The sequence below is a fragment of the Cervus canadensis genome, chromosome 7 (genome assembly GCF_019320065.1).
Source record: "Cervus canadensis isolate Bull #8, Minnesota chromosome 7, ASM1932006v1, whole genome shotgun sequence".
In the NCBI taxonomy this organism is placed as follows: Eukaryota; Metazoa; Chordata; class Mammalia; order Artiodactyla; family Cervidae; genus Cervus; species Cervus canadensis.
In genome coordinates, this window is record NC_057392.1 from 94,339,675 (window position 1) to 94,366,368 (window position 26,694).

General features: G+C 38.4%; 1 protein-coding gene across 1 annotated transcript; it reads left to right on the top strand.

Moving 5' to 3' along the window:
• The first annotated feature begins 629 nt into the window (after positions 1-629).
• Positions 630-26,385, top strand: LOC122444787 (phospholipid scramblase 2-like). The gene is made up of 8 exons (XM_043473405.1): positions 630-748; positions 2,385-2,410; positions 2,738-2,958; positions 5,472-5,633; positions 7,302-7,463; positions 11,178-11,233; positions 13,001-13,058; positions 26,101-26,385. The coding sequence occupies exons 1-8, from the start codon at positions 630-632 to the stop codon at positions 26,383-26,385; spliced, it is 1,089 nt and encodes a 362-aa protein (XP_043329340.1).
• The last annotated feature ends 309 nt before the right edge of the window (positions 26,386-26,694 follow it).

The following is a 26,694-nucleotide window of genomic DNA, read 5'->3' on the forward strand; positions in this document are numbered from 1 at the left end:
AAAGCCCACAATTAGCAGTACTGTTGCTTCCCAGCCTGCCAATGCAGTAGACATAAGAGACGCAGGTTCAGCCCCTGGGTTGGGAAGATCCCCTGGGAGAGGAAACGGCAGCCTATCTCAGTATTCTTGCCTGGAGAATCCCGCGGACAGAGGAACCTTGGGGGCCCCAGTCCACATGGTGGCACAGACTTGGAGATGACAGAAGCGACTTAATCCTGAGCGACAGCACACACACATGTAGTATATTGGAAAGTTGCTGAGATAATAGGTCTTAAAACTTCCTGCACAAGAAAAAAATTTTGAATGTATGTGTAGTATTATTGTGGTATACATTTCTCATATATACTGATAGCAAATCATAATGTACACCTAAAATGAATACAATGTTCTATGTCAATTATACCTCAATAAAAACAAAGTATATTCTTAAAATGACTTATAATACACATTATTAGATATGTATAAAATTGAATTTGTTTAGTTTTTTAGTAATTTTATTTATTTAGTTAGTTTTGGCTGTGCTGGGCGTTCATTGCTGCAAGGGCTTTTCTCCGGTCGTGGTGAGTAAAGGCTGCTCCTGGTTGCAGCGTGCAGGCTTCTCACTGGGGCGCCTTCTCTTCTTGCGGAGCATGGACTCCAGGGCACACAGGCTCCGGGAGCTGAGGCTCGTGGCCCCAGCGTTTGCAGCCCCCAGGCTCTGGAGCAGTCTCCACAGCCGTGGCGCCCTGGGGGAGGTGCTTCGTGGCGCGTGGGATCCCCCTGAACCCACTCCTACACTGGTGGCAGGTTCCTTACCACTGAGCCTTCAGGAAAGCCCTTGTTTAGCTTTCTGAGACTAAGTTTTCTCTGGAAAGGAGCTCTTTGATGTTTACAATTTTCACTCTAATTTTTTTTTAATTTATTTGTAATTGGAGGATAATTGCTTTACAATGTTGTGTTGGTTTTTTCCATATAACAGTGAATCAGCCATAGGCATACATGTATCCCCTCCCTCTTAAGTGTCTCTTCCACCCCACCCTGTCTGAATTTTTTAAACACTTTATTTTCATTGAGATTATAAAACCCAAAAGACAAGATATGATACATTTTTCAGCATTTTTAAATTTAAATGTTTGTGTAGATTTGCAAAAACATTTTTGGCATGAAATATAAAGTAACAAGTTTACTAGTTGTTAATTTTCAGTCTTTATAAGAGATGTTCTTAACTTTTTTCTCAAATAATAAGTCTATGTAGTATTTTCACATTATGAGTAGTATAAAGGGATGAAGATTACTCAGTTTTTTTTTAGCATATGAGATGATGACACACTTATTTATAGCTGTTTCCAGTTCAAAATTTAATATACCATAAAGATATCACTACAGAATTTTTATATTTATTTTCATTCTTCAGTAGTTAGAAGGAAACAGAGATTGTGTAAACACATTAATCGCATTTTAGAGATGAACAAACTAAAGACTTTCAAGAGTAAGGTACTTAACGAAACAGCTAGACAATAGAGTCTATATCGGGACTTCTGTGGTGGCCAGTGATTAAGACTCCAAACTTCCACTGCACAGGCGTGGGTTTGATCCCTGGTCAGGGAACCAAGATCCCATAGGCTGCAAAACCAAATTAAAAAAAAAAAAAAGATTCTATTTCATGAATCAGATCAGCTTTTTCTCATAAGATATTTGGCTGGGAGATGGTGAGGTCAAGGATAGTTTTCTAAAGCAAAATCCAGGGCCTGTCTGAGTAAAAGACATTTAAAGGAGGTCAAGGTGATAGAGCTTGTGAATGACTTTTGACTAAATCCATGATTTTTGTCTCCGTGTGTCTCTTTTAATTGCTCTTTATTTTGGTGGCTTCTGACTTCCTATGATCCATGTTAATGAGGGCTGTGGACAAGTGGGACCATTCATTGCTTCTTCTGGCTTTAAGCAAGGAGAGTTTCCAAAGTGTGGTTTGTAGGGGAAGCCCTTTGGTAAGACACCACATGGGTGTCAGTATTTAGCATGTCTCTGTTTCCCCCCATAGAGACATTAGCCCCCACTAAAGTGCAGAGTGCACTCAGGATGCAGTGGTCTAGACGTCCTGTGACTTACAGCCCTGGTTGCCAAGCACCTTTTCCCCTTTTCTAATCCCACCTCTCCCTTCTGAACAATGACTGCTGATCTAGACAGGGTACCATGAACCCAGGGCGCAGTTCTACCTCCCCTTCCATTTTTACTCTCTCCTTTATCACATGTGCTCATTGAGAGAAAGCCCTCTCATACATTCCTCACACAGTGCAGAAAAAGAAGTGATGCCTGGTTTATAAAACAAAATCTTAAGCCTGTTTACTTAATATAATATTGTACGGCACATAAATATAACAACCATCCTATATTCCCCTCTATAGTAGAATACATAGACAAGTAGACATTCTCTGCATACACTCAGCATGACTGTGGCCATCGGCAGCACTGTACCATCCCTCACAGCAAAATCTCCCTTTCTGACATGGTCCATGGGATTAGGAAGATGTGAGCTGTTTTGTCTTCCATGTCTCACATAGATACTCTTAATTTCTCAGTACCTTACTCCAGTTTCCTCCTTTTTTTCTTTGCCTTTTTTTCTCTGTCTAGATCATCTCTAAACACCTTTCCTTTTTCTATTTATCCAAGAAATATAATGTCTAAAAATATGTAAGTCTAAAATATTTAGGTTCAAAATATTTTTAAAATAGTGATTGTGGTTTCCTCCTCCATGTTTTAGCCATGATAAGCTATGAGACCAACAACAGGTATGAAATCAAGAACGGCCGTGGGCAGAGGATATACTTTGCAGCGGAGGACACTGCTGTGTGCACTCGGCTTTGCTGTGGGTCCTGCAGACCCTTCACCGTGAGGATTCAAGATCTCAAGGGCCGAGAAGTCATCACTCTGAAGAGGCCACTGCAGTGTTCCAGCTGTTGTTTCCCCTGCTGCTTGCAGGAGGTCAGGAAGCCATTGCCTGGGTGCTCTGTAAAGTAGGTCAGCAAGAAGCTTTACCCTGTCGTTGAGCTACATAATCATATGAGATTTAAAGGAAAAGCAGCACACCAGCCTTTGGATTACACTCAAGAGTAACTTGTAGGAAGGCGGCAGGTGGAGAAGAGCAAGCCGTCAGCCGCACCTCCCTGAGCAGTGTGCCCTCCGGGCTGGGATCAGAGCTCAGAGACCAGACTTCTTGATCTTCAGGGAGAGCTGAGAATTAGGGCACCTGGGTCACGTCCCTCACCTGAAATGACCACGAGGGCCTGGCCAAACCTAGAAGAGGGTTCCATAGAGAATATCTTTGAATGCCATCCCAGAGGCAAGTGGACAGAAGAGTGAGGAAAAGAACAGATGTGTTCATCTCATAATTTTAGCCAACTTGCAGGGAGCTAACTTACAGGAAGGCTCCCTCTAAGAAATCTCAAATCCTGTGTTTTTCAGTTCTCTATTTGAAAAAAAGTATTATATCTGAGTGTTGTGAGCACCTTCAGGCCTGTAAAGGCCAGGTGTCTCTTCCATAGAACTTGACAGCCCTCTGACAGAGAGCATGGATCTCGGTGGGGGGGTGGGTGTGGGCACCAGGGCACAGAGTGTTTACAGGAAGTTGACCTTTGCCTGTATCTTCACTGACCTGAGACCAGCACTGCCCGGGTCACAGCGGTGAGAGCAGGGCAGACAGAGCTACAAGCACATAGACACTTGATGTCTAATACTGCACTTCTTTTGAAAGGATAACTGAACTTATTTATACTGAATTTTGTTTCCCATGTCACCTACTTTAGATATAACAATACTCATAAAAATAGCTAAGGCAAAATTGAGAGTTTGATGGAATATTTTCTACAATTTGTAGGGCACATTAGCATACATTATACTTTTGGTCTTAAAAAATAGGTCTAAGAAGTCCTTACTTACAGATGAACATGCTGAGATACTCTCAAGGTCACCCAGCTAGGGTTCAGAGCCAAGAACCCAGGCCCCATTTTTCCTTATGTCCCAGCACTATTACCACTCATATTTGAACATTGCCCTGGGGATCAGAGCTCCGTTTATACACTAAACTACTATTTATAAAGGAGTTTAAGAGTTTTAGTAATTTAGATATTTTTCATAAATCTGAAAAAAAGAAAATTTTGAAATATAGGAGGCCAGTAGAGCAGTACTTCAAAGTGGAGACTGTGTGTACAGTTTGTGTCTCATCCCTTCCATGTTGCACCTGAGGAAACTTAAACTAATTAATTTACCTCTCTGTCCCTCAGTTACTTCCTCTATAAAGAGGAATAATAGTACCAACCTGCTAAGAATGTAGTGTGAATTAAGTGGTGCATAGGACAGTATTTTGCACTCAGAAAATGAGCAAAGGATTTAAATAGACATTAAAGAAATGTCTTTTTCAAAGAAAACATAGAGATGACCAAAAGATACATGAAAAGTTGCTCAAAATCACTATTGGTCAGAAAAATGCAAATCAAACCCGCAATGATATCTTACATCACACCTGTTAGAATGTCTGTTATCACAAAGACATGTTGACAAGGACGTGTCAATAGAAAAAAGGGAAATTTTGTACATCGGTGGGAATGTAAAGAGCCATCATGGAGATGAGTATCAAGTCTCCTCAGATTATTAAAAATAGAACTACCACATAAGCCAGCAATCCAACATTTGAGTATATATCCTAAGGAAATAATATCAGGTTCTCAAAGAGATTTCTGTACTTATGTGTTTATTGAACCCTTATTTAGTAGCCATGATATGGAAACATCCTTAGTGTCTACTGACTGGTGAATGGATAAAGAAAATGTGAGATGTGTGTGTATATACACACACACATGCGCATACATATATATACAAATATAAAATATTATTCAGCCAAAAAAGAGAAGGAAATCTTGCCATTTGTGATAATATACATGCACCTGAAAGTATTATGCTAATTGATAAGTCAGATTAAAAGGAAAAATGCTATATGGTTTTACGTATATGTCTAATCTGAAAAAAAAGTCTAACTCATAGATACAAAGAATATAATGGTAATTGCCAGGGACTGGTGGGTGGGAGAATCAGGGTATGTTAAGTCAGACACTACAGACTTGCAGTGATGAAATGAATAAGCTCTGAGGATCTAATATGCACCCTGAGGACTACAGTTAATAATGCTCTACTGTATGCTTGACATTTGCTGAGATAGAGCTCATGTGTTCTTACAAAAAAAAAAAATTACTCATATGAGGTGATGATTGCTTCATTTAACTTAATTGTGGTAATCTTTCTACGATGTGTTTGTATAACAGACCATTGTATCATACACTTTAAACATACTACTAATTTTGTGTGTCAAATGTACCTCAGTGAAGGTGGGAGAAAATAATATTATTAATTGAAAAAAACTACTCAATAAATGAAAGTGATTATCAGACATTGTTCCAGTGATGATGATAATTACGTGTTACCTTCCTCTCTTGTTTCTGTAGATAGAAATCTGTGCTCCTCCTGGTATACCAGTAGGTTACGTTACACAGACCTGGCACCCGTGTCTGCCAAAGTTTACAATTCAAAATGAAAATAAAAAGGACGTTCTAAGAATTATAGGCCCATATTTTATGTGCAAGTTTTGTGGAAATATTGAATTTAAGGTAAGAGATGAGATATATTTATAGGATTTGCTTTCCTAATATAAGGATAATATAATTTTGTAAGATGTTACAAATATATTAAATAAATATTTGTATACTGATATCTCAAGAGGACGATAATGTGCTCATGTATTTAACCTTGGTCAGAAAGGTAGTTATTGCTCTGATTAGATGTCAGTGTTGATTATATTAAATGGAAAAAAGAGAAGCAGAGCCTTATAGTCACATAAACATAAGCAAAATATCTAACATTTAAACATGGTGGGTTTTGTATGGAGGCACTGAATATTATCATTTAAAACAGAACACTGTGTGTTTTCAGTCATGTCCGACTCTTTGAGGCCCCATGGACTGTGGCCTGCCAGGCTCCTCCATCCATGGGATTTTTCAGGCAACAGTACTGGAGTGGGTTGCCGTTTCCTCCACCAGGGGATCCTCCTGACCCAAGGAGGGAACCTGTGTCTCCTGTATCGGCGGGGGATTCAATTCTTTACCACTGAGCCATCAGGGAGACCCGAAATAGAACATTAGCCTTGTTATTAAATCTGATTGCCAAAGCATTTAGTCTTTCCTTAGTCTGAAACACAGACTTCCAGTGTTCTAGACCCTTTTCAGGAGCTCTGACTCTTTAAGTTCCTTTGAAAAGCTCACGTATGCAAAGAGAATTTTAACAAAAATGCAGTAAGACATACTATACAGTTATGCTTTCTATGGCCCTGTAAACCACAATATATTTGTATGTTTATTACTACAGGAATAAATTCTATCATGGCAGCTTTTCAACAGGTGGTCTAGCCTTATAGCTTTTGTATTATTCAAATACAAATGCATAATATAAAGGTTCAGTGTTTTGTAACTTAATGATTCTCTTAGAAAACCATGAGGTCTGTTCAGCTGCATCCAAATTTCCATACAAGGGACAAAAATCTAAATGTGGAACTAATACAACATTGTAAAGCAATTATCCAGCAATTAAAAGTAAATTTAAAAACAAGGAAAATTTTACTTTGGAGCCGTTTGTTTTTTTATGCATCCTTCCTCTTTTATACATCCTACATCCTTTTATGCATCCTTCCTCTTGTTCAGCACCGTTCTGTTGTCCAGTCTTACCCAAGCTCGGAGCTGGAGCATATGCCATCGTTACTTATTGGTGACCTACCTTCACTCAAAACTGCCAGTCCGCTTTTCCGGGCTTTGGCATTTTACATTTTCCTACTGACAGTGGATGATAATGAGGCCTTCTGTCATATTTAAACACTCACCCGATGTCAACCCTCTGTGCTTGTCTTAAATTAGAATTCAGATGGGCATTCCATTTACTACCCCCCCCCATGGCTTCTAGAAATTTATCAAAGAAATATTTCATATTTATATCATTTTCACTTAACTTTTATTTTGGATCAGTTCAACTCACTTATTAAGTCTGTCTTAATGTTAAGTTTTCAGCAAAACTACTTTTATGTAAGTCCTCTAAAGCAAAGAGATAATTTTTCATGTATCTATAGACAGATGCATATATCTGTATGCATCTAATGGATCATAATATGCACAGTTCCATTTGGCATGTGATTTTAAGAGTATATCTGTTTCATTTTTATCCAACTTTGAAAGTAGATTAAAATTTTCTAGAATTTTTTTTAAGACTGTCTCCTTCTTTTTTCAATTCAGATTAAATCTCTTGATGGAAAAAATGTGCTTGGCAAGATTTCCAAGCAGTTTACTAAGATTATGAGAGAAATATTCACACACTACAGTGCCTTTGGCATCCAGTTTCCTGCCGACATTGATGTGAAAATGAAAGCTGTGATACTTGGCATGTGTTTTCTCCTTGTAAGTCTGTTGTCACTAATTTTGGCTGTAGATGATTTCTCTAGTATCAGGCTTAAATTATTCAGTAAATTGTATATTTTAGAATGAGCTTCTTAAATTTATAGTTTTTTTTTTCCCCCAAAGTATTTATTTAATCCTAGCTTTTAAATCCTGTTTCACCTGACCCTGTAGATTCATAGACTAGTTCTCTCTGGGACCTCTGCTCAGGTTCCCATGTCAGCAGGAAGACCTTCTATGTTAAGGAGAGGCCCTAGTTTTGGGGGCTTGTATTAAAGAATCAAAATTAGTGATATGGGAATACTTTAAATATGAGCTTACATAGGATAAAACTCCTGGAGTTTGCTCAACTTCATGTCCATTAAGTCAGTGATACTATCTATAGCTATCTCATCCTCTTTTGCCCACTTCTCCTTTTGTCTTCAATCTTTCCCAGCATCAGTCTTTTCCAATGTGTTGGCTCTTTGCTTAGGTGGCCAAAGTACTGAAGCTTCAGCTTCAGAATCAGTCCTTCCAATAAATATTCAGGGTTGATTTCCTTTAGGATTGACTGGTTTGATCTCCTTACTGTCCAAGGGACTCTCAAGAGTCTTCTCCAGCACCACAATTCAAAGGCATCAATTCTTTGGCACTCATCTTCCTTATGGTCAAACTCTCACATCTGTACATGACTACTGGATAAACCATAGCTTTGACGATATGGCCCTTTGTCAGCAAATGGATGTCTCTGCTTTTTAATATGCTGTCTACATTTGTCACAGCTTTCCCTCTAAGCAGCAGTGTCTTTTAATTTCATGGCTGCAGTCACTATCCGTAGTGATTTTGGAGCCCAAGAAAATAAAATCTGTCACTGCTTCCACTTTTCCCCTATCTATTCACCATGAAGTGATGGGGCTGGATGCCATGATCTTAGTTTTTTGAATATTAAGTTTTAAGCCAACTTTTTTATCCTCCTCTTTCACCCTCATTAAGAGGTTCTTTAGTTCCTCTTCACTTTCTGCTGTTAGAATGGTATCATCTACATATCTGAGGTTGCTGATATTCCTCACAGAAATTATGATTCCACTTTGTGGTTCATCCAGTCTAGCATTTCCCGTGATGTACTCTGCATAGAAGTTAAATAAGTATGGTGACAATATACAGCATTTTAATACTCCTTTCTCAATTTTGAACCAGTTCATTGTTCCATGCCTGGTTCTGACTGTTGCTTCTTGACCCATATACAGCTTTCTTAGGAGACAGGTAAGGTGGTTTGGTACTCCCATCTCATTAAGAATCTTCCACAGTTTTTTTGTTCCAAGTAATCAAAGGCTTTAGCATAGACAATAAAGCAAGAGTAGATGTTTTTCTTGAACTTCCTTGCTTTCTCTAAGATCCAGTGGAGGTTGGCAATTTGATCTCTGGTTCCTCTCCTCTTTGAAACCCAGCTTGTGCATCTGGAAATTCTTGGTTCATGTACTGCTGAAGCCCAGCTTGAAAGATTTTGAACATAACCTTGCTAGCATGTGAAATGAGCACAACTGTGCAGTAGTTTGAACATTTTTTGGCATTGCCCTTTCTTGGGATTGGAATGAAAACTGACCTTTTCCAGTCCTGTGGCCACTGCTGAGTTTTCCACATTTGCTAACATATTGAGTACAGCACTTTAACAGCATCATCATTTATGATTTTAAATAGCTCAGCTGGAATTCTATCACCTCCACTAGTTTTTCTTGCAGTAATCCTTCCTAAGGCCCACTAGACTTCACACGCCAAAATGTCTCACTCTAGAGGAGTGATCACACCATCATGGTTATCCATGTCATTAAGACCTTTTTTGCATGGTTCTTCTGTATATTCTTTCCCCCTTATCTTAATCTCTTCTGCCTCCGTTAGGTCCTTACTGTTTCAGTCCTTAAACATGCCCATCCTTGCATGAGATATTCTCTTGATTTCTCCAATAAGATATCTCTAGTCTTTCCCATTCTGTTGTTTTCCTCTATTTCTTTGCACTCTTCATTGAAAAAGACCTACTTATCTCTCCTTGCTATTCTCGGAACTCTGCATTCAGTTGGGTATATCTTTCCCTTTTTCCCTTGCCTTTCACTCCTCTTCTTTCTCAACTATTTGTGAAGCCTCCTTAGATAACCACTTTGCCTTCTTGCATTTCTTTTTCTTTGGGATGGTTTTGATTACCCCTTCCTCTACAGTGTTACAAACCTTCCTCCATAGTTCTTCAGGCACTCTGTCTATCAGATCTAATCTCTTGAATATATTTGTCATTTCCACTGTATAATCATAAGAGCCTTGATTCAGATCATACCCAAATGGTCAAGTGGTTTTCCCTACTTTCTTCAATAAGCCTGAATTTTGCAAGAAGGAGCTTATGATCTAAGCCAAAGTCAGCTCCAGGTCTTGTTTTTACTGACTGTGTAGAGTTTCTCCATATTTGGCTGCAAATAACATAGTCAGTCTGATTTTGGTATTGACCATCTGTAGATATTGTCCATGTGTAGGTATTGTCCATGTGTAGAGTCTTCTCTTTGGTTTTTGGAAAAGGTGCTTGCTATGACCAGGATTGTCTCTTTAAGAAAACACTGTTAGGCTTTCCCCTGTTTCATTTTGTACTCCAAGGCCAAACGTGCTTGTTATTCAGGGTATTTCTTGACTTCCTACTTTTGCTTTCTAATCCCGTATGATGAAAAGGACCTTATTTTTTTTTAATGTTAGTTCTAGAAGGTGCTGTAGATAGTCACAGAACTTGTCAGCTTCAGCTCCTTCAGCATCAGTGGTTGGGGCATAGCTTGGATTACTGTGCTGTTGAATGATTTACCTTGAAAATGAACTGAGATCATTCTGTTATTTTTGAGGCTGCACCCAAGTGCTGCATTTTGAACTCTGCTCTTGACCCCGAGGGGTATTCATTTCTTCTAAGTGATTCTTGCCCACAATAGTAGATGTAATGATCATCTGAATTAAATTCGCCCATTCCTGTCCATTTTAGTCACTAACTCCTAAGATGCCAATGTTACTCTTGCTATCTCCTGCTTGACTGTGTCCAATTTACCTTGATTCACAGACCTAACATTCCAGGTTCCTATGCAATACTGTTCTTTACAGCATCAGTCTTAACTTTCACCACCAGACACATCCACAACTGAGTGTCAATTCTGCTTTGGCCAAGCCACTCCATTCTTCCTGGAGATATTATTTATTGCCTTCAGCTTCCCCAGTACTATGTTGGACACCTTCTGATCTGGGGGGCTCATTTTCATATCTTTTTGCCTTGTCATACTGTCCATAAAATTCTCCAGGCAAGAATACTGGAATGGGTTGCTATTTCCTTCTCCAGTGGATTATGCTTTGTCAGAACTTACCACTATCACCTGTCCATCTTGGGTGGCCCTGCATGACATGACTCAGAGCTTCACTGAGCACACAAGCCCTTTTCCATGACAAGGCTGTGATCCATGAAGGAGAAATTACCAGAAGATGAATTCAATTCTTGCAGTTATCAAAAAATGCATAGAATTATGGGATTTCATTGCTATTAAAATTAAATGCTGCAGGTGGAGCTCATATAGCTATAGACTTGCTACAGCTTTTCAATTTTCAGTTATTTTTTCTTGTTTAACAGATATATTACTGTGTTTCATCAGATCCCTTAGCATCCCTGTGCATCAGAATTATCTCTCTTATGCTGTTGAAATTCATTTCTGCATTTTTGTTTTTATCTAGGATTTCATGTTTTATGAAAACAATGGCTGCATTCAACTTTTGACAGGAGGAATATGGTAGCAGAGTAATGAAAGTATCAAAAACTTTGATGTCTGTATTGATTGGGACCGTAAAAGAAAAACTCATTTTTTTCTTTTGAAAGTCATTATGCCACATGTGAAATACTCTTGATATCTGTAGTCCCAGAGTGTGACTTCAGTTTGAAACTATGGTCCATTTTCTGTTTGCATGCTTATAAATATTTTATACATTTTCTTTGAATGTTCACTATGTATTTGGGAGAAATGCATAGGGCTGTTTACCTTTAGACATGAAACTTCTTATGAAAAACTATTTTGAATTATATTCTGATTTATTTTACATTTTATAGCAAAATTAATGAAAGACTTATTAAGTGAATTATACTGTAAAATTATATTTTTTTAAATCTAGTTATTTCACACATAATAAGTCATGTTATTTTGCAAACACTATATATTTGAGAACTAATATTAACATAATTTCAGTTTCCTTTACAATTACATTCAAATAATACTCAATATAAATACCAAGGAAAGTAAAATGTGTTTGTTTTATATTCAGGGATCCATACTATATTAAATTTTTGATAATCTGCTAATGTAAATAAAATCTTCATATTGACAAGGCAATAAATTGCCATTTTTGACAGTTTTCAGCAAACAAAGAAAAACATGATTCTGTCCCAAAAAGGACACATTTTAAAAACTCACTCTAAAACTGGGGTATTGTTATAATTTTTGAAGTAACCATTTACACATGAAATAGCTCCTATATCCTGTTGTCTACAAGACATAGAAACCTTGATATTATTCTATGTATTAAATATAACATACCTACTCCTTTGCAGGGCTTCCCTGGTGGCTCAGTGGTAAAGAACCTCCTGCCAATGCAGGAGAGGCAAGTTCAGTCCCTGGATTGGGAAGATCCCCTGGAGAAGGAAGTGGCAACCCACTCCAGTATTCTTGCCTGGGAAGTCCCATGGACATAGACTGGCAGGCTACACTCCATGGGGTAGCGAAAGAGCTGGACGTGACTTAGTGACTGAACAACACCAGCAACCCTTTTGCAGGGTAGAAACTTCAATAGAAATCTAATATGAAGTGTACCAATAACCAAATAAGTGGAATTTTAGAACTGTTAACATGTTTTCTTATACATTTGATTTTCTAAACAATCAGTGAACAAACAATTCAGGTGGTATTCTGAACCCTGTACCTCTCGTTATCTTTCAGATCTCCTTAAAAGGAGCAAAAGCATATGACACCATTAGTAAAGCCAATACTAGTGCTAGAAAATAGGATTTCTATATATCAGAAAGTTAGAGGAATTTTTATACTCTGTCTTGTAGAGAAAATTGAATTGTGTGAAATGTCCAAACCACAATTTACTTCATGCAAGGGAAGTGTGTTTAATAAGTAAGAGCTTAGGAGGCTGGTCTCAAGATGGCAGAGGAACAAGATGGGGAGACCACTTTCTCCCCCACAAATTCATCAAAAGATCATTTGAATGCTGAGCAACCTCCACAAAATAACTTCTGAACGCTATAGACGACATCTGGCACCCAGAAAGGCAGCCTCTTCTCTCCAAAAGGAGGTAGAACAAAATATAAAAGACACAAAGAAAGACAAAAGAGTTAGGGACAGAGACCTGTCCTGGGGAGGGAGACATGAAGGAGGAGAAGTTTCCACACAGTAGGAAGCTTTCACACAGGTGGGTCTGGGGTGGGGGTTGGCATCTCAGACGGCAACATAACTGGGAGGGGGAAAAAAAAAACAGAATACGCACCTAACTGCAACTGCCAGCAGAGAAGTAGCCCAGATGCTCACGTCTGCCGCCAGCGAGTGGGGCCTGGGCAGAGAGGTGCGGGCTGCATAGTCAGTGCTTAGGGTAAGGACCAGGACCGAATGCCCTGAGGACAATCTGAGGGAGCTAACATGAGATAGCAACCCAAACTGCGGGATCACCAGAGAGGAAAAAAAAAAAAAGAACTTTCCCATGAAAGGCGCTAATGTCCATCCTGGCCCACTCAGAACAAAGGATTAAGCGAATACCAAAGGAGAGCTAGCCAGCTGCACACAGGCCCCTCTCCCCACTACCCCGGAGGCAGAGAGGCAGGTGTGCGTCAGCCAGAGCTGGAAGGCAAGGAGCTGCTGCAATCTTGGCCCCAGAGACCACATCCTCCACCAAACTGTGACCAGGCTCCCAGTTGCTAGCCATGTCTTCCTGGGATCCTGGATTGTTGACATCCGCCAGGAGGGTCACAGCCTGAGATCAGCTCCCCAGAGAAGATGCACGGCACACCTGAGACGGTGCTCTCCTGCCGCACTGGGGAAACCGCGCGGCCAGGACCAGGGAGGTGATTAAGACGTGTGGCCCACCTGCAAGTGTGCTCACCATGCACCTGGTACCCTGAGCTGCTCGGACCTGGGAAGGGCAAAAAGCGCACACCCAGCTGAGTCTGTGCCCTTGTGGAGTGCCCAAGAACCTGATCGGCTTAGACCTGGGAGGGGCATGAAATGCAGGGTCTGCTTTGGACAGTGCCTTTGCAGAGCAACCTGGAGCCTGAGCAGTGTAGACGCAGGAAACACATGCTGCCTTGACCCACGGCAAAGCCAGTGTGGTCCATGCACTGCAATCACTCCCAACACATGCCAGCAATATTTGCAGTGTTCCTGCCTCCCCACAACACAACTGACCAAGTGAGCCTAAATAAGGGAACACCTTTGCACCCTTGTGTCAGGGTGGAAAAGTCTGAAGAGACTTGCAAAGAGAGGAAGCCAAAATAAACAAAGAAGGGGGAACCACTCAGGAAGCGACAGGTGAACAGATTAAATCCCTGTAGTTAACACTGACTAAGCATTGGAGAGGGGCTATAGACCTATAAGTCTTGAGAACAAGTACAAGCTGAAACAAGGAACTATCTGAAACTGAACTGACTCCACACTGCCCACAATAGCTCCAGAGAAATTCCTAGATATATTTTTACTATTATCACTTTTTTTTAAAGTTTAAGTTCTTTGTTACTACTTTAAGTTTCATTTTTATAACCTACTATAACCTTGCAAAAAAAGAACTATTTTTAAAGCAAATTTAATATATATATACTAATTTAATATATATATATACTATATACTAATTTAATATATATATATACTAATATATATATATATATATACTAATTCTTGTGATTGATTTTGTTTCATATCTTTTATACTGTATCTTTGAGAGTCTAACCTCTATACTAGATTTTTAATTTTTGCTTTTTGGTATTTGCTATCAATTTTGTACCTTTAAGAATCTAATCTTCAGTATCCATTTTCACTTAGGGATGTGATTACTGGCTTGGCTGCTCTCTCCCCTTTTGACTCCCCCTCTCTCTCCCAGGTCACCTCTATCTGCTTCCTCTCCCTTCTCTTCTCTACTTTGTGAATCTCTCTGGGTGTTCCAGAAAGTGGAGAGCAATTAGGGAATTGATTACTGGCTAGATTACTCTCTCCCCTTTTGAGTCCCCTTCTTCTCCTCTTGGTTACTTCTATCTCCCTCCTCCCTCTTCTCTTCTTCACATAACTCTGTGAACCTCTCTTGGTGTCCCTCACTGTGGAGAACTGTTTCACCATTAACCTAGATGTTTTATCATCTGTACTGTATGGATGGAGAAATCTTGAGGCTACTGTAAGAATAACACTGAAAGCCAGAGGTGGGTGGCTTAACTCCAAAATTTGAGAACATCAGAGAACTCCAGATTCCAGGGAACATTAATAAAGAGCTCATCACCCAAAACCTTCCATACCTACAGTGAAACCAAGCTCCACCCAAGAGCCAATAACTTTCAGTGGAAGACATACCACGCTAATTTTCCAGTAAAACAGGAACACAGGCCTGAGTATTAAAAGACAGACTACCCAAGGCCATGCCAACCCCATAGACACCCCAAAATTCACTACTGGACACTTCATTGCAATCTAGAAGAAGAGATCCAGCTCCATCCACTGGAACACAGACGTAGGCTCCCCTAACGAGGAAAAATTGAAAAGCCACCCCACCCAAGGGAGCAGGCTACACAATAAAGAGGAATCATGAACTTTCAGCCTACAGAAAGGGCTTCATAAACACAGCAGTCTAAACAAAAAGAAAAGGCAGAGAAATACTCAGCAGGTGAAAGTCAGTTCATTTGCTCAGTCATTTCCGACTCTTTGCGACCCCATGAACTGCAGCATGCCAGGCCTCCCTGTCCATCACCAACTCCCGGAGTCTACCCAAACCCATGTCCATTGGGTGATGCCATCCAACCATCTCATCCTCTGTCATCCCCTTCTCCTCCTGCCCTCAACATTTCCTAGCATCAGGGTCTTCTCAAATGAGTCAGCTCTTCCCATCAGGTGACCAAAGTATTGGAGTTTCACCTTCAATATCAGTCCTTCCAATGAACACCCAGGACCGATGTCCCTTAGGTTAGACTGGTTGGATCTCCTTGCAGTCCAAGGGACTCTCAACAGTATTCTCCAACACTACAGTTCAAAAGCATCAATTCTTCAGCACTCAGCTTTCTTTATAGTCCAACTCTCACATCCATTCATGACCACTGGAAAAACCATAGCCTTGACTAGATGGACCTTTGTTGAGAAAGTAACATCTCTGCTTTTTAATATGCTGTGTAGGTTGGTCATAACTTTCCTTCCAAGGAGTAAACATCTTAATTTCATGGCTGCAGTCACCATCAGCAGTGATTATGAAGCCCCAAACAATAAAGTCAGCCACTGTTTCCACTGTTTCCCCTTCTATTTGCCATGAAGTGATGGGACTGGATGCCATGATCTTTTCTGAATGTTGAACTTTAAGCCAACATTTTCACTCTCCTCTTTCACTTTCATCAAGAGGCTCTTTAGTTCATCTTCGTGTTCTGCCATAGGGGTGGTGTCAACCGCATATCTGAGGTTATTGATATTTCTCTGGGCAATCTTGATTCCATCTTGTGCTTCCTCCAGTCCAGCATTACTCATGATGTACTCTGCATATAATTTAAATAAGCAGGGTGACAATATACAGCAGGTAAAGGAACATGATAAATGCTCACAAAACCAAACAAAAGAGGAGAAGATAGGGAGTCTACTTGAAAAAGAATTCAGAATAATGATAGTAGAGATGATACAAAGTCTTGAAAACAAAATGGAGTTTTTCTTTCTTTTTCCTTTTTTAATAAATAGACCAGAGACAAGGATTGAGAAGGTGCAAGATAAGGTGTTTAATAAGGACATAGAAGAAATAAGCATCAATCAATAATGAATAATACAATAACTGAGACCAAAAGCACTCTGAAGGGAACCAAGAGTAGAATAACTGAAGAAGAAGAGAGGATAAGTGAGGTGGAAGATAGAACGGTGGAAATAAATGAAGCAGAGAGGAAAAAAGAAGAAAACGAATTAAAAGAAATGAGGAAAACCTCAGAGACCTCTGGGACAATGTTAAATGCCCCAATATTCAATTCATAGGTGTCCCAGAATAAGAAGACAAAAATAAAGGACACGAGAAAATACTTGAGGAGATAATAGTTGAAAACATCTCTAAAACAGGGAAGGATATAGCCCCTCAAGTCCAAGAATCCCAGAGAGTCCCAAACAGAATAAACCCAAGGCAAAACACCCCAAGACACATATTAATCAAACTAACAAAGATCAAACACAAAGAACAAATATTAAAAGCAGCAAGGGAAAACCAACAAATAACACACAAAGGGATCCCCATAAGGATAACAGCTGATCTTTCAAGGAACTCTTCAGGTCAGAAGGTAATGGCAGGACATACTTAAAGTGATGAAAGAGAAAACCTACAACCCGGATTACTACACCCAGCAAGGATCTCATTCAGATATGAAGGAGAAATCAAAAGCTTTACAGACAAGCATAAGCTGAGAGAATTCAGCACCACCAAACCAGATCTTCAACAAATGTTAAAGGATCTTCTCTAGACAGGAAACACAGAAAAGGTTTATAAAATCAAATGCAAAACAACAAAGTAAATGGCAACAGGATCATACTTATTAATAACTACCTTAAATAAAATGGGTTGATAAAATACCCAACCAAAAGACAGAGACTGGCTGAATGAATACAAAAGTAAGACCCCTATATATGCTGTCTACAAGAGACCCACCTTAAAACAAGGGACACATACAGACTGAAAGTAAAGGGCTGGAAAAACATATTTCATGCAAATGGAGACCAAAAGAAAACAGGAATAAAATTCAGATATCAGATAAAATAGACTTTGAAATAAAAACCGTGAAGAGAGACAAAGAAGGACACTACATAATGATCAAAGGATCAATCCAAGAAGATATAACAATTATATATGCACCCAACATAGGAGCACGTCAATATATAAGGCAAATGCTAACAAGTACAAAAGGAGAAATTAACAGTAAAACAGTAATAGTGGGAGACTTTAATACCCCACTCACACCTATGGATAGATCAACCAAACGGAAAATTAGCAAGGAAACACAACCTTTAAATGATACAATGGACCAGTTAGACCTAATTGATATCTACAGGAAATTTCACCCCAAAACAATGAATTTCACCTTTTTCTCAAGTGCACACAGAACATACTCCAAGATAGATCACACCCTAGACCATAAATCTAGCCTTGGTAAATTTAAAAAAAAAATTGAAATAATTTCAAGCATCTTTTCTGATCACAATGCGGTAAGATTGGATGTCAACAACAGGAAAAACAAACTATCAAAAATACAAACATATGAAGGATAAACAACATGCTTCTGAATAACCAACAGATTACAGAAAAAAATAAGAAAGGAAATCAAAATATGCATAGAAAGAAATAAAAATGAAAACACAACAACACAAAACCTATGGGATTCAGTAAATGCAGTGCTAAGAGGAAGGTTCATAGCAATACAAGCTTACCTCAAGAAATGAGAAAAATATCAAATAAATAACCTTACACCTACAGCAACTAGAAAAAGGAGAAATGAAGAACCCCAAAGTTAGTAGAAGGAAAGAAAAAAAATCAGAGCAGAAATCAATGAAAAAGAAGCAAAGGAGAGTATAGCAAAAATCAGCAAAACTAAAAGCTGGTTCTTTGAAAGGATAAATAAAATAGATAAACCATTAGCCAGACTCATCAAGAAAAAAAGGGAGAAGAATCAAATAAACAAAATCAGAAATGAAAATGGAGAAATCACAACAGACAACACAGAAATATAAAGGATTATAAGTGACTACTATCAGCAACTATATGCCAATAACATGGACAACTTGGAAGAAATGGATGAATTCTTAGAAAAGTATAACCTTCCAAAACCGAACCAGGAAGAAATAGAAAACCTTAACATACCCATCACAAGTACAGAAATCAAAACTGTAATCAAAACTCTTCCAACAAACAAAAACCCAAGACCAGATGGCTTCACAGGTGAATTCTACCAAAAATTTAGAGAAGAGCTAACATTTATCCTACTAAAACTCTTCCAGAAAATTGCAGAGGAAGGTAAACTTTCAAACTCATTCTATGAGGCCATCAGCACCCTAATACCAAAATCAGACAAAAAATGCCACAAAAAAGAAAACTACAGGCCAATACCACTGATGAACATATATGCAATAATCCTCAACAAAATTCTAGCAAACAGAATCCAACAATATATTAAAAAGATCATACATCATGACCAAGTTGACTTTATCCCAGGGATGCAAGGATTCTTCAATATCTGCAAATCAATCAATGTGATATGCCACATTAACAAATTGAAAGATAAAAACCATATGATTATCTCAATAGATGCAGAGAAAGACTTTGACAAAATTCAACATCCATTTATGATTAAAAACTACCCAGAAAGCAGGCATAGAAGGAACATACCTCAACATAATAAAATCCATATATGATAAACCCATAGCAAACATTACCCTCAATATTGAAAAATTGAAAGCATTTCCCCTAAAGTGAGGAACAAGGCAAGGGTGCCCACTCTTACCACTATTATTCAACATAGTTTTGGAAATTATAGCCACAGCAATCAGAGAAGAAAAAGAAATAAAAGAAATCCAATTAGGAAAAGAAGTAGTAAAACTCTTACTGTTTACAAATGACATGATCCTCTACATATAAAACCCTAAAGACACCACCAGAAAATTACTAGGGCTAATGAATATGTTAAAGTTGCAGGATATAAAATTAATGCACAGAAATCCCTTGCATTCCTATACATTAACAATGAGAAAACAGAAAGGGAAACTAAGGAAAAAATCTCATTCATCATTGTGATGAAAAGAATGAAATACTTAGGAATAAATTTACCTAAAGAAACAAAAGGTCTATATACAGAAAACTATTAAGCACTGATGAAAGAAATCAAAAAGGACACAAACAGATGGAGAAATATACCATGTTCATGGATCGGAAGAATCAATATAGTGAAAATGAGTATACTACCCAAAGCAAGCTATAGATTCAATTCAATCCCTACCAAGCTACCAATGGTATTTTTCACAGAACTAGAAAAAAAAATTTCACAATTTGTATGGAAACACAAAAAACCTTAAGTAGCCAAAGCAATCTTGAGAAATAAAAATGGAACTGGAGGAATCAACTTGCCTGACTTCAGACTATACTACAAAGCTACAGTCATCAAGCTAGTATGGTACTGGCACAAAGACAGAAATATAGATCAGTGTAACAAAACAGAAATCCCAAAGGTAAATCCATGCACCTATGGACACCTTATCTTTGATAAAGAGGCAAAAATATACCATGGAGAAAAGATAATCTCTTTAACCATTGGTGTTGGGGAAACTGGTCAACCACCTGTAAAAGAATGAGACTAGAACACTTTCTAACACTATACACAAAAATAAACTCAAAATGGATTAAAGATCTAAAATTAAAAACCAGAAACTATAAAACTCCTAGAGGAAAACACAGGTAGAACACTCTCTGACATAAATCGCAGCAAGATCGTCTATGATCCACCTCCCAAAGTAATGGAAATAAAAGCAAAAATAAACAAATGGGACCTAATTAAACTTAAAAGCTTTTGCACAATGAAGGAAACTATAAGCAAGGTGAAAAGAAAGCCTTTGGGATGGGAGAAGATAATAGCAAACAAAGCAACTGACAAAGAATTAATCTCAAATATATACAAGCAGCTCATGCAGCACAGTACCAGAAAAATAAACAACCCAATAAAAAAATGAGCCAAAGAACTAAACAGACATTTCTCTAAAGAAGACATACATATGGCTAACACACACATGAAAAGATGCTCAACATCACTCATTATCAGAGAAATGCAAATCAAAACTACAATGAGGTACCATCTCATGTCAGTCAGAATTGCTGCTATCAAAAAGTCTGCAAACAGTAAATGCTGGAGAGGTTGTTGAGAAAAGGCAACCGTCTCACACTGTTGGTGGGAATGCAAACTAGTACAGCCACTATGGAGAACAGTGTAGAGATTCCTTTTAAAAAAATGGGAAATAGAACTGCCATAAGACCCAGCAACCCCACTGCTGGGCATACACACTGAGGAAACCAGAATTGAAAGAGACACGTGTACCCCAATAGTCACTACAGCACTGTTTACAATAGCCGGGACATGGAAGCAACTTAGATGTCCATCAGTAGATGAATGGATAAGAAAGCTGTGGTATATATACACAATGGAATATTACTTAGCTAACAAAAAGAACACATTTGAGTCAGTTCTAATGAGGTGGATGAAACTGGAGCCTATTATACAGGATGAAGTAAGTCAGAAAGAGAAACACCAATACAGTATATTAACGTATATATATGGAATTTGCAAAGATGGTAATGATGACCCTATATGTGAGACATTTGTAATAGCCTCCAATTAAAATTAATTGATTAATTTAAAAAATAAATAAATACGAGCTTAGGGAAGAGACTTCCTTTCATCCACAGCAGAACTGAACACCACGAGGCCCTTATGCTGAGAACATTGGGATGGCAGAGGAGCTGCAGGAAAAGCCATGTCCAGACCACCTTTCATTAGCCTAAATAATTCACCAAATGCCAGGTTCCTATGCAGAAGTGTAGCTGAGGCACTCACGTTCAGTTTTTTTAGTACACTGTGCCAGGTGCAATGAGGTACAGCTGGATCCTAGTGGTATTAGTTATGCCAGTCAGAGAAGGAGGGCTTTCCAAGCTATCAGGTACCACAGTCAACTGAAAAAGAGGGCAGAGGTATAGGTGTTATCTCTGTATAGCTACATCTTGCTTTCATTTCCTCCCTCCCCTTCCTCCCATGTTCTTCCTTCCTTTCCTTTACATAGGACCCAGGATCTCTGGTTATGTAAAGTAAAACTGCAGTTAATCTGAAAGATTCCTCTGTCTTCAACTGTGCAAAAGAGATTTAAGCAGAAATCCACACACCATCTACAGGACTCATTTAAGTTGAAATACTAGACAAATACTTTCTCATTAAATATTTACAAAGAGAAAAATGACCAAAAATGAAAGATTAAAAATTTAAATCAGAAAATTCTATACCAGGAATTACAATAAATATCTAATTTGTAATCTCTGAATTTTGAGGGAATGCTGCATATATATTTATTTCTGGAACAGGCAATAGAGAAATGATAACATTCTGATGTAGCAAAAGTATGATGAAGAAAGATACCACAATAAAAAGAGGGATTTTAGAACTTCTCCAGCAAGTCTAACAAAGTGTAGACAGAAAAGGTGATGTTTGAGGAATAGATGTATCAACTTTGGGCTTCCCAGGTAGCTCAGCTGACAAAGAATCTGCCTGCACTGCGGGAGACCCCAGTTCAATTCCTGGGTTGGGAAGATGCCCTTGAGAAAGGATAGGCTACCCACTCCTCTATTCTTGGGCTTTCCTGGTGGCTCAGGTGATACAGAATCCACTTGCAATTCGAGAGACTTGGGTTTGATTCCCAGGTTGGGAAGATCCCCTGGAGGACGGCATGGCAACCCACTCCAGGATTCTTGCCTCGAGAATCCCCAGGACAGAAGAGCCTGGAGGGCTACATACAGTCCATGGTGGCACGATGAGTTGGACACAACTGACCAACTAAGCACATTACAGTACATATCAACTTCAATTTGTGTACAACCAGAATTCTAGAAGGAGAAATAAGGTAGAACCAAAAGAATAATTTTTTAAAATTATTTTTTTATTGAAGGATAATTGCTTTACAAAATTTTGTTGTTTTCTGTCAAACCTCAACATGAATCAGCCATAGGTATACATATATCCTCTCCCTTTTGAATCTCCCTCCCATCTCCCACCCCATCCCACCCCTCTAGAATGATACAAAGCCCCTAAGAATAATTTTTATAAGTAAGAAAGCTTATTTTCGATCAGGACTGACTGTACTCTTCTAGTCGAATGAATTTATCATATATCAGAAAAATTCATGGAAATACCTATTTATGATTATTTATTAACAAAACTATTATATGTCTGCAGGAGGGCAGACACTGTCAGACCTTAGTAGAATGGTTTCTGTGGCTTAAAATTCATGACCTTCCCACAGTATAGTTATTTTTTTTTTTTTTACTTCATCAATAAGGTTCAATCAATTCAGCACTGTTTAATCACAAATATGTAAAAGATCAAGATATGAAACAAAGAGAAATCCTAGAAAGGTACTGTGTGCCCCCATTTCCCAAGCCTGCCTTTGAATAGAGACCTTACCACTTCAGAGGTTCTGTCCCTCAGGATGATGTGACTTAGAGATATGGGGTCACTGACTCATTCAGAACATTGACTCATTCAGAACTGGCTATCCTTCTCACCCTGAAAAGAACAAAAGAAAAGCATCACATCTCAGGTCATCATGCTGCCCACCAAGTCCTAGCACTTTGCTTCTAAGTATCATTCTCTACTCAAACTGGGCTCTTTGAGAAATGAGCTGAAATGAGAAATGAGATCAATTTCTCAGCGGATCAATGAGAAATGAGCTCTTTGATCCTAGAGCTGAAGCAAGGAAAACTAAAAGATGAGCCTCAAGCAAATTACGGAATATCAAGGAAGTGATATCAGGGAATGAAGATGGAGTATCAGATGATTAAATCTGAAAGGGCTCCAACCAGCAAGATTAAGGGCAATTTGCATGTCAACATATTTTATTAGATTATTACCATTTAATAAAGTAGGACACCATGTGTCCTTATAGATATAATAAATGTAAAACTGAAAACTTTAATGAGGACGCAGATATAGTTTTGAATTACTTTCTCATGAAACCTTTTCAATTTTTAAGGGGGAAATATTAACTTTTCCAGCATAGCCTAGCAGCCCCCACTATGATCATGTAATCAAAGTGATTGTCGTCAATAAGAACAAAGTAAATTGATAGGATTCAGTAAGATAGAGCATCAGGAGTTGTGATATGTAGTTTAGCATAGCACACAGTGAAGTAATATTTCCAAGTTTTATTGAAATATAATTTATATATAACATTGTATGAGTTTAGATGTGCAATATGATGATTTATGTTCATATTGCAAAATGATTACCACAGCAAATTTAGTTAACATCCATCCCCTCATATTTAATTTTTTTTTCCTTGTGATGAGAATTTTAAGATTTCTTCTCTTAGCAACTTTCAAAATACATGACACAGTATTGTCAACTATAATCACCATGCTGTACATTACATCTCCAAGACTAATTTATCTTGTAACTGAAAGTTTGTACCTTTTCACAACCTTCACTCATTTTGCCAACCACTCAACTACCCTCCACTGACAACTATCCACTATATTCTGTGTCTATGAATTTTTAATAGGTTCCACATATAGGTGAAATCATACAATATTTGTCTTTATCTGTTATATATAATTTAGCATGGTGCCATCAATGTCCATCCAGGTTGTTTCAAATAGCAGGACTTCCCTTTATGACTGAATAATAGTCCATTGTATACACATACCACAGGTTTTTATCCATTCTTCTGTGGATGGACACTTAAGCTGTTTTTATATCCTGGCTAATGTAAATAATGCTGCAATGAACATATGATTGCAGCTATATTTCCGAGACTATGATTTCATTTTCTTTAGTTAAAGACCAAGAGGTGGAATAGCTGAATCATATGATAGTTCTAACTTTTTGAGGACTCCCCATACTGTTTTCCATATTAGCTGCACCAATTTATTTTTCTACCAAAACTACACAGAAGTACTCTTTTTTCTACATTCTTGACAGCACTTGTTATTTCTTGTTTTTCTTAAAACAGTCATTCTAATCAGCATGAATAAATACCTCATTGTGGTTTTGCTGTGCATTTTCCTATTGAGGAATGATATTGAGCAACTGTTGGTCATTTGTATGTCTTCTTTGGAAAAACATTTATTCATATCCTCTGCCCATATTTTCATCAGATTCTTCTTTTTTTTTTTTGCTTTTGAACTATAGGAATTATTTAATATTTTATATATTAAACACTTAGAAAATATATGATTGGTAAACATTTTCTCTCTCTGAAGGCTTCTTTTTCATTTTTTCATTTTATTGAGTTCCTTTTGCTCTGCAAGAGCATTTTAGTTGACAGAGTCCCATTTGTTGGTTTTTGCTTTTGTTGCCTTTGTGCTTTTGGTGTAAAATCTAAAAAATCATTGCCAAGACCAATGTCAAGGATATTACCCCTATCTTTTCTTCTAGCAGTTTCTTGTTTTCAGGTCTTACATTCAAGTCTTTAATTCATTTTGAGTTGATTTTTGTGTATGAGGCAAAACCACATAGACTATTGAGTCTATATTATCCTAGGACAGGAAAGATTCTTCTGCGCGCCTATCCTTGCACCCACCTACATACTACTTTTGGACTTAAACTGAAACATCTTCTCTTCCCTGAGTCTCCAGTCTGTTGGTCTAACCTGCAGATTTTGGACTTGCTGGTTTCCACAATCATGTGGGCCAACTCTTAAAAATCTCCCTCTTCCCCACCCAGAGACTGAAGTTGTGTCTCTTGCATTACAGGCAGATTCTTTACCACTGAGCCACCAGGGAAGCCCTCTGTTTCTCTGGAAAACCCTTAATACTTTCTCTATAACCAATCTTGCAGTTAGTATTTCTGTATGTTTCCTTGTATGCATATGGAAGAGATTCTCTGGGGTATTCCTATTACTGGAATTGCTGTTTTAAAGTGTATGAACATCTTCATTATCATGAGATACTGCTCTCCAAGCTGGTTATTCCAATTTATTGTCTTAAGAGCATTATTCTTGCTTTACATACTCACCACAACTTGATACATTTTCAGTTTTTGTCAACTAGTATTTTTAGTAAGGAATCTTATATTTTTTTAATTTGCATTTCCAAGATTTCTAGTGTAGTTGAGCATAGCTTCATTTGTTTGTTGGATGTCCACATTTCCTCTAATATAAATCACCCTTTTTACATATTTAAATCTTTTTTTCCTATTGACTTGCTTATCTTTTTCTTATTGATTTGCAGAGGTTTTTAGGTAACCAATGTTTCAAAACTCAAAATATACTATATTTTCAGTGAGACATAGTATCTCTGTATTTCCTTTAATTACTCATTCATGTCAGTTCTCTGAAACCTGTGATTCAGTTTACTGAAACCAGGAGGGTACAATCCTGCAATGCTCATTTGATCTTTCTGGGTCCAGAAAAAGGAAATATTTTCAATGTTTTAATCTGGCTGAGGGCTCATGGGTTGCTGTTAGCCTGTACCCTTTAGGCTCTCTCATTTTCCCCAGGCAGAAGTTAGGCATCCAAGCAGCACAGTTCCTTTCGGACTAGTGGCATTTTATACTAACTGACAGTCTTTATCATGGTCTTTGCCCAATGTGGTGGTCAGTGGGACTTGTCTGTCTCTCCTGAACAGAGTGTGAGGTGCTAAACTCTGCCCCTACTTTCAGGTACCACCCCCACCACCGACATCATGGATAGGGGCCCGGTGGCAGTTCAAGCTCACATCTACTTCACAAGCCCCACCCCGTGGCTCACGGTGGCTCACAAACGTGTGTGTGCTGGCCACTGCCAAGGTTAGCCAAAAGGCTCCTGCCCAGGAGAAGCTTGCCACAGCGCCCCTATCACTCTGCCTCAGGTCCTCATACAGCAAAGTCACTCTCTTTTCCGTTTTGATATACCAACGTCGTTACCTTTTCCCTTACCCAAGCCTGACACCAAATGCGATGTCCTAATTCACACTCCGCTTTGTCTTTCTCCCTTGCATATATATTTGAAGGGGAGCTTTTCAAGAACATCCCCCTGCACAAGGTGCAAAAAAGGGTAAACAATACAACAGAAGACTGCATACATACTCTGACACCATTTTACCGATTGTAATGTAATTTTTAAAATTCTATGATTGTTGTGCAATATAGAGTCCTAGGGTCTTTAGCTACCAATAAACCCCTGAGAAAGTGGCCCCAGCTTGGCCAGTTATCCAAATAAAGTGTGGGTGGCACTGGGCACCCCTCTTTGTCCCTACGCTGCCACTGCAGAACTGC

What these genes read in the sequence shown, in the direction of transcription:
- LOC122444787 (XM_043473405.1), top strand. Translation starts at nt 630, where the DNA reads ATGGACTCCAGGGCACACAGGCTCCGGGAGCTGAGGCTCGTGGCCCCA. An exon ending in TAGACAAGTAGACATTCTCT is followed by an intron (nt 2,411 to 2,737) that starts GCATACACTCAG and finishes TCCATGTTTTAG; the next exon opens with CCATGATAAGCTATGAGACC. An exon ending in GTGGAAATATTGAATTTAAG is followed by an intron (nt 5,634 to 7,301) that starts GTAAGAGATGAG and finishes TTTTCAATTCAG; the next exon opens with ATTAAATCTCTTGATGGAAA.